Source organism: Ochotona curzoniae, unplaced genomic scaffold (genome assembly GCF_017591425.1).
Source record: "Ochotona curzoniae isolate NIBS_2020 unplaced genomic scaffold, NIBS_Ocur_1.0 contig_883, whole genome shotgun sequence".
Taxonomy (NCBI): Eukaryota; Metazoa; Chordata; class Mammalia; order Lagomorpha; family Ochotonidae; genus Ochotona; species Ochotona curzoniae.
The window spans coordinates 63,910,951-63,919,395 of record NW_024466599.1 but is presented as its reverse complement, the minus strand read 5'-3'; the positions used below and the strand labels follow the sequence as shown (position 1 = coordinate 63,919,395).

The following is an 8,445-nucleotide window of genomic DNA, read 5'->3' as shown; positions in this document are numbered from 1 at the left end:
CATTACATCAGCAGCCCCCGCCCTTTCCTCCGAGAACCTCCTCTCCTAGAACTGTCGCCACGCACAGGCGCTCCCTTCGCCCACCCCTTCGGCTCTATTATATGCCCTGATACCTCCCCATTATCACCCGCCCCGCCACACACTCCCCCTTTCCTCTTTCCCCCTCCGCGGCGGAGGAGGGAGGAAACCCAAGAGAGGAAACAGGGCGTTGAAGGAAGGGGGCTCCGCGATAAGAGCGGAGGCCGCATTGGCCCGAAGGATGTGTGGGCAGTTCCCATTGGCCGCCCGGCCGGACTCCCCGCCCCTCTCCTTCCCCGCCCCTCCTCCCCTCCCCCCTGCCCGCCGCCCCGCGGCCCTCCCCCGCGCCCCTGGCCAGCCCCGCGGCGGGGAGGGACCGACTGGGCGAGAGGGGAGTCTCCGGCGGTGTCAATGGCTCCTCCTGCCACGGAGCAGCAGCAGAAGCAGCGGCGACGGGGCTGAGGAGGAGGAGGAGGCGGTGGTGGTGGAGGAGGAAGGGTTCCTTTAAGGAGGAGGAACGACGACGCCTCTTTTCCCCCCTATCTCCTCCCTTCACACTCATTTCCCCTTCGCGCAGGAGGGGGGGGGAGGAGAGAGAAGAGGCCGAAGAAAGAGAAAAAAATTCGTCTCCGAAATCTCTTTCAGGGGGTGTGGGGGGGAGGAAGAGGGGAAGAAAAAAAAAAAAAAGGAGCCGGGCGCCCCGCGCTCCCTCCCTCCTCTCCCTCGCCTGCTCCCTTCCTCTCCCGCCCACTCCCCCCGCCGCTCGCGACGCCGCTCGGGAGTCGGCGGGCCCGGGCTCTGTCTCCCCTCGGCCGCCCGCCGCGCTTCGCCTCGGGAGCCCCGGGCGGGCGGACGCCCTTTCTTTCTTCTCTCTCTCGCCCGCTCTGCCCGTCTTTCTGTCTCCGTCCCTCGCGGCCGCCCCGCCCGGCGGCCTCGGCCTTCCCCGCGCGTCGGGCCCGCCCGGCCGGCTGGCCTAGCTCGCTCTGCCGTCCGTCTGCTCCCTCGGCCCTTTCTCTCGACTCGGGGTCCCGCTCGTCCCCCCCCCCCACCTCAGCCACCCACCCGCCCTCCCCTCCGCGGCTCTCCCCTTCCCCTCGCCCCCTTCTCCTCCCTCCTTCCCTCCCTTCCCCTTCTCCCCACCCCCTTCTCCTGCCCCGGAGCTCGGCGGTGCGTGTGAGACTCTGTGTGTGAGTGTGTGTGAGTGTGCGCGTGTGTGTGTGTCCCTCCGCCAACGCCGCCACCTCAGCCCGGCAAATGAACTCCGTCCGAGCCGCCAACCGGAGACCCAGGCGAGTGTCGCGGCCGCGCCCGGTGCAGCCCCAGCAGCAGCAGCCCCCGCAGCAGCCGCCGCCGCAGCCGCCCCAACAGCAGCCGCCGCCGCAGCAGCAGCCTCCGCCGCCGCCGCAGCAGCAGCCTCCGCCGCCACCACCGCCGCCTCCGCCGCTGCCTCAGGAGCGGAACAACGCCGGCGAGCGGGGTAAGGCCGCGCTCACTGCGGGGAGGAAGGCCGGGCGGGCGGGCGGGCGGCCGGGGCGCCGGCGGCGGGGTGGGGGTGGGCGAGCGGGGCCGAGCGGAGGCGGGTCCCCTCGGTGCCGCAGTGTCAGCCGGGGCCGGGCCCCGGGCCGGCAGCAGAAAGCCACGGCTTTCCTTCCCCCCCACCCCCCGCTTCGCCTGGGCTCCTCGCCCAGGCCGCGGCTTTGTTTGGTTTGGGGGCTCGGCACCCTCCACACACCCATCCCCTCGGCTTCTCCGCCCGCTCGCGGACCCCGCGGGAGTCTGTTGGCGGCTGGGGGCGGGCGAGGGGGAGGGGAACTTCCCCCCTCCTGTGTCGCCTTCCACGCTCCGGGCTGCCCTTTCGGATGGTAGGTGGGGGAACGCCTCGCCGGGATGGGGCGGTGGGGCCGGCCGGGGAACTTGTTCCCCCCATCCCGCTTTCTTTGGTACAAGCCGCCCCCTTCCCGCGGAGAGGAGGGGCGCTGGGGGAATCCGAGTGGGCTGTGGTGTTGGCCGGGGAACTTGTTTCCCCCGCCACCCGCCCTCGGTCACGGGGTAGGGGGAGCCGCGACTCCTCTCCCAAGCCCGCGGTGTTTGCTGCGCAGTTTGCCTTTAGTTGCAGAGACCCTGGTGAGGACCCGTTTAATCAAGACCTTGAGATAAATAAATATAGTACCCCCCCATCAGCCATTTCCAGCCCCCCTCCCTCGTGTGCAGTGCAGTTACCCTTCCGTTCTCTGGGCCTGTTCTCCCTTGGCGACCCCTGCACGCCGCGGTGCGACCCTCCGTTTCCGAGTGGGGTCTGAACGCCCCTTGCTGAGACCCGGCCCCTTGGGATCGTGTGCGCGCGCGCGCGTGTGTGTTGTGTCCAAGGCCTAGTGAAATGTGTCATTTGGACCCAACTGTGCAGCACTGTCTGGTAACCACCATTGTCTAAGGGCTGAGGCTCCCCGCGGTTGGAGTCCTGCTTTAGCAAATAATAATAGTAGTAATAGTAATAATCATAATAATAATGTCTTCGTTTGTACTTGGGTGGTGTGGTTATTTGGGGGAAGGGGAGGAGGTGGGGGTGTTGCATCTTAATCTGCAAATGTAACTATTCTCTTTATTAATCAGCAGCTCGAAGTGGGGGGTGGAGGTCAGTACCGTGTGTTTGTGTACCGTGGTTGTTTTAAGAATTGTAAGGATACATCTGTGTGTTTTACTTGGTGGATTAAGGTTAAATTTACATGCGTTTTGTCACACCTCCTTTAATCCAGGGCACTGCGATTAAACGTCTTTAAAATTTATACATTCTTTACAATTGTTTCATTGTTGTGCTTGGTCAGAATTTGATAAACGAGGGAAGGAGATGGTAATGTGAGCGATAGCTTAAAGGTTTGTCACTGGACGCTGTTACAGTTAGTCTTTGAGAAAGCACTTTGCTGTATTTTGCTTCCAAGAATGTGATGCTTGAAGCCAGTTAGAGGGTTTGTGCAACATAGTATAAATGCCTAATGATTCTCTGATGTAGCTGGTTTTTTTGTAAATTAAAAAAACCTGTGGTCCCATCAGTTCCTTATGTGTATATCGGAGTTCTGGTGTTCTGGTCAATTAGTACCCAGGTCTCCTTTCAGAATTGGCACCATGTGTGATGAGATTCACAAAATTAAATATATATTTAATTAAGAGGGAAGCACTCAGTTGAAATCTTAGCATTTAATGTTAAGGAGTTAAGTGCCACAGTAAAGGTCTTCAAGATGTAGTGATTTGTTCATAATAGCACTGAATCGAGCAGTGTCAGCCTGACTTAATTTAGTCCCATTGTATGCTTCTAAATATTCTGAATCTCCAGTACACGATTTGTGTGTAATTTCAGACTTTGTTGAAATAATCTTTTTGGACACTTTACTTCATTTGTTTACAAATATTAACTACTGAAATTTATTTCCACTTAATTTGAGGTAAAATTCCTCCTTTGTTGGCAGTCACATGCCAGTTTCAATTTCTTTTCGTTGGTGCTCATACTCTGACAAAGATGTTGATGAATCAAAATTTCAGTCAGGATGTACCTAACCAAATGGTAAATGAAATTCACTGTAAAACTGTTGCCTTGCTGTAGCTAGTAGAAATCTGTTCGGGAAGTTCTGTGTTTGGCACAGAAAGGAAAGAACTTGCTGATGAGCCTTCAGGAAAAATAGTGTCTTTTCAGAGGACACATAAGTGGTCTCAAAATGAAGAAAGTACTAAGAGGAATTGAAAGATTTAACTTTATATAACAAATATCACTTTTAAAAATTGTTATTTTTGTTACATTTTTAAATGTTCAATGCACTAAGGTAGCTAAGAAGAATATGTTGAATAAAGTTTCATGGAGCGCGTGCATTGTCTCACTGTTTCTAGTTTGGAAAGGAGAGGTTTTGTTATTGTTTATCAAAATTAAACCCAGCATATTCCTAAAGTTCTTAAGGAACGAAGGTTTAAAAAGTACTTGTGATTTTTCTCCTCCTTAGAAACTTGTACTAACTTCATGCATATGTACCTTGCATGAAGAGTTTTGGATAGAGTTATATAATGGTGTATTGGATAGTTTTCCAGGTAGGGAATTAAAGGTGAGATTCATTGTGATGGAAGCAGCTTAGGTTAGTTTATATATAAAATAACTTCATATGAAGATGTACTTTAAGTTTTCTAGTGGTAGTAGAATCATTACAAAATAATGTTTTGTTTTGGTTTTTTTCCAAGCAAAATTTTGTCATTTTCTCTTTTGCATTCACCCACAGGTCAAATGGAATAAAAACTTTGTTTACAACGCATGTATGTGTACACCCCCACATCCCCACATGTACATGTGTATATGTAGAGTTTTATTTGTAATGGCCTGTATTTGAAGGAGAAATGGAATTTTACAGAGTGAAATCTAGTGAGAATTGTTAAACCCTCCATGGAGAATTTTTTGCACTCCAAATTGGGAAGCGCTGGCCTGGATGTTTCATGAAATGTCTTCGTTTGTGTTTTTTAAAATGGTTCATTGTGAGACTAATACTAGTCATTAGCTTTTTGTTTTGTTTTTTTAAGTTTTGACTTTCTGAGTTTATTTTACAAACTACTTTAAATTCCTAGAAAATTATAGATGTTCTATATAGTAACAATTCCATGATTTATCCCATGAGGTTTCATTTTATATAAGTATATGTACATATATATATATAATTCTAAGTTTAGCTTTTGTGATTTCTACTGCTGAATTTCTTTATTCTTGGATTCTGTTTGTAGTCTTGTTTTCTAAAAGTACAAGGAAAAATTTCCAGTGAAATTTTGGAGTGAAAAAATTTCCAGTGAAATGGAGATGTGATATATTCAGATCAGTTGTTTTTAGTTGTTAATACTTTGAATGGGTAACAAATGCACTGAATTTAAAAAGTCATGTTCCTACACACCTGCCTCTAGTTGCTAAATTCCACCTGGAATAATGATTGTTACTAGTTTCTTGTTGTGGTTTATTTTTTAAGATTTATTTTTATTGCAAAGTCAATTATATAGAGAGGAAAAGACACAGAGAGAAATATCTTCTGTCCGATTATTCATTCCCTAAGTGAGCACAACAGCCAGAGCTTAGCTGATCCGAAGCCAGGAGCCCAGAGCCTCTTCCCGGTCTCCCACACAAGTGCGGGGTTCCCAAGACTTTGGGCCGTCGTTGACTGCTTTCCCAGACCACAGGCAGGGAACTGGATGGGAAGCGGGGCTGCTAGAATTAGAACTGGTGCCCATATGGCATCCCAGCGCCTTCTAAGGTGAGAGCTTTAGTTGCTGGGCCATTGTGCCGGGCCTCTTGTTGTATTTTAAGAAAAGATGAAATTTAGATTCTGGAAATATCATGAAAGTTCCAGAAATTATGTGTAAGTTTCTGTAATTATTGGAAAAGCATAGAACTGTTTTAAAGTATTTTTTTGTTGTTGTTGTTAATTGTAAAGGCAGAATTAGATAGATCTTACATCCACTGCTTCTCCCCCCTAACGGCCTCTTAGAAGTCTTCCACGTGGGTGACAGGGGCCATAGCACTTGATGCTGCTTTTTCACGTGCATTAGCAGAGAATGGATGGGAAGTGGAGTTAAAAAGAAATGAAATTCACCTTACATTCCATGTAGGATGCCATTTTGGAGATAGTGGTTTTAATTACTATGCCATAATGCTAGCCCCATAGTGCTAAAAATTGTGTTATGTTTATAAATCAAGAAATTTAATGAATGTGATATTAATAATTTTGCTATTTATAGTTATATAGGACAAAAACATAATCTGTTTAATCCTACTTTTGTGTGGTAAAAGTCTCACCTTTGACCTTGAAATCCTAGGGCTTTCTTGAACAAATTGGAATAATTCAATATATACAGTATTGTGCAAGCTGTTTCTGATGGAGTTGAATTTTGATAACTATGTAGCAGTCAGAGCATTCTTTGGTTTGTGATCATGCATCTTAGGCCTTCTTTGTTGTAGCAAACGATACTGCCAGGTTCTTCCTGCTTCTTGTAGAATAAAGGACATCTGCAGCCTGAATAGATGGACATTTGAGGGGTACCACTGTCCCACATTACCATGAGACAAGTGCCATCCAGCTCACTCTTGATTGCTTGGTTTATTCTCTCACTGTCTCAGACAACCTGTTTTCTCAAGCTTAAAATTTGAGGGTGTTTAGTGTTGTGAACACAGTGGGTTGAGGCTCCATTTTTGGCACCCTCATCCCTTACTGGAGTGCTAATTGGAGTCCCAATTCTGCTTCCAGTTTTGCTTCCTGCTAATCCATCTGGGAAAGCAGTGGATAATGGCAAACTGGCAGACAGATGGGAGATCTCTTTCTCTTTGTCACTTTTTTTTTTTTAAGATTTATTTATTTTTATTGAAAAGTCAGATATACAGAGAGGAGGAAAGACAGAGAAGAAGATCTTCCATCTGATGATTCACTCCCCAGGTAAGTGCAACGGCTGGTCCTGTGCTGATCCAGAGCCAGAAGCCAGGAACCTCCTCCAGGTCTCCCATGTGGGAGCAGAGTCCCAAAGCTTTGGTCCGTCCTCAACTGCTTTCCCAGGCCACAAGCAGGGAGCTGGAATGGAAGTGGAGCTGCTGGGATTAGAACCGGCGACCATATGGCATCCCAGCACATTCAAGGCGAGGACTTTAGCCGCTAGGCCACGCCACTGGGACCTGTCACTTCTTTTTAAATAAGTGAATAAATAAATCATAAAGACAGACTATTTCAGGGGTAGAAATTGAGTAGTGTTAGTTTGAAGTCTTCTGATGAGGTCTAGGATTGTCCGTATAGTGCTTTTTCTGTTTCTTTATTGGAAATCCTGATAACTCCAAGGAAAAGCCCACAGCTTGGAAACCTACCAGGAAGGTGAGAACCACCAAGTAGTTCCTGACCTCTTAGGACTTAGATTTGGCAGAGGTCAACGGCTAGAGAGTATATTCATTCCTCAGTATATGGACATTTGGTTTCAGGATGGTGCGCAAAAAAAATCTGTCCATTGTAACATTCATGAAATGTCATGTACTATTTTCATGTGACCTAAGCATATATTTAGTACGGTGTAAATGCCATGTGCATAGTTACTCATTGTTTAGAGAATAACAACAAGGAAAAAAGTGTATGTGTATTTACTACAGATGCAGTGTTTTTCCAGATATTTTTGGTCTGTAGTTGATTGAATATATGGGTGTAGAACCTGCAGGTAACAAAGACCAACTGTATTTTTTCAACTTTCTTTAAAATTTGTCTTAATGTTAACATAATTGATATACATTAATAAGCTATTTGAACATGAGATCTCCTGTCTTGTCTCACTTTTTATCCCTAACTATTAGTAAGTTGCTCTGTATGGTTACATGTATCTTTGAAATATTACTCTGTTTTAGACTTTCCATTTTACTAATTTAGCCACTTTTGGAATTGCATTCTTTCAAAAATCTATGGTTGGTTTGAGATTGTTTTCTATCAGAAAATACAAGCTATGAGACTGTTGAAAAGTATGATATAAAAGGTATAGAGTTAAATCTACGTAAGTGGGTTACAATCTTGGTTATATTCTTGATTTAATTTATTTGGAAGAGTTGGAGAGATCTTCCATCTGCTTGTTTACTCTCCAAATGGCCAGAATAGTCAATACTGGGCCAGATTGAAGCAAGGAGCCAGGTATTCTGCGTGGGTAGCAGAGATTCTAGCACTTTTGCCATCTTCCTCTGCTCTCTGAGGACATTAGCAGGGAGCTGGATTGAAAGTGGAGGAGCTAGGACATGAACTGGATGCTTGTGTTGCAGGTAGCAGCTTTAATTTCTATTTCACATTGTAGCCTCTGATTTTTGTTTTTAAAGATATATTTATTTTACTTAAAACAGTTACAAGAGACGCAGGGAGAGGTATCTTCCGTCTGCTGCTTCCTTCCCCAAATGGCTGCAGTGGCTGGAACTGGGCTGCTCCAACATCAGGAGCCAGGAACTTCTTGTGGGTCTCCCACAAGAGTGCAGGGGCCCAAGGACCTGAGCCATCTTCTCTACTGCTTTCCCAGGCCATAAGCAGGGTGCTGGATGGGAAGTGGAGCAGCTGGGATGTGACCTGGTGCCAGTATGGGATGCCGTACTGCTGGTGGAAACACCTTGCTGTGTAATTGTACCAGCCCCTGTTTTGTTTTTAAAATTTTTAATTTATTTGAGAGACAGAATTACACAGAGAAAGGAAAAACAAGTTTTCTACCCACTGGCTCACTGATGAAATGGCTACAAAAACCGCCTAGGGGTGGTATAGGCTGAAGCCAGGATCCAGGAGCTGCTTCAGGATCTCCCAGGTGGGTACAGCGGGCCATGTGCTTGGGTCATCTGTTGCTTTCAAAGGTGTCTTGGTAGGAAGCTGATTTGAAAGTGGAGCAGGGCTCGGCGCAGTAGCCTAGTGGCTAAAGTCC

General features: G+C 47.5%; 1 protein-coding gene across 1 annotated transcript in view; it reads left to right on the top strand.

Annotated features, from left to right (window-relative positions):
• The first annotated feature begins 1,147 nt into the window (after window positions 1–1,147).
• Window positions 1,148–8,445, top strand: part of FBXO11 (F-box protein 11) — a 94,173-nt gene continuing 86,875 nt past the window's right edge. The window contains exon 1 of the mRNA XM_040993696.1: window positions 1,148–1,495. Within this exon, the coding sequence (XP_040849630.1) occupies window positions 1,273–1,495 (223 nt within the window). The 5' untranslated portion in view covers window positions 1,148–1,272. The remainder of the gene's footprint in view (window positions 1,496–8,445) is intronic.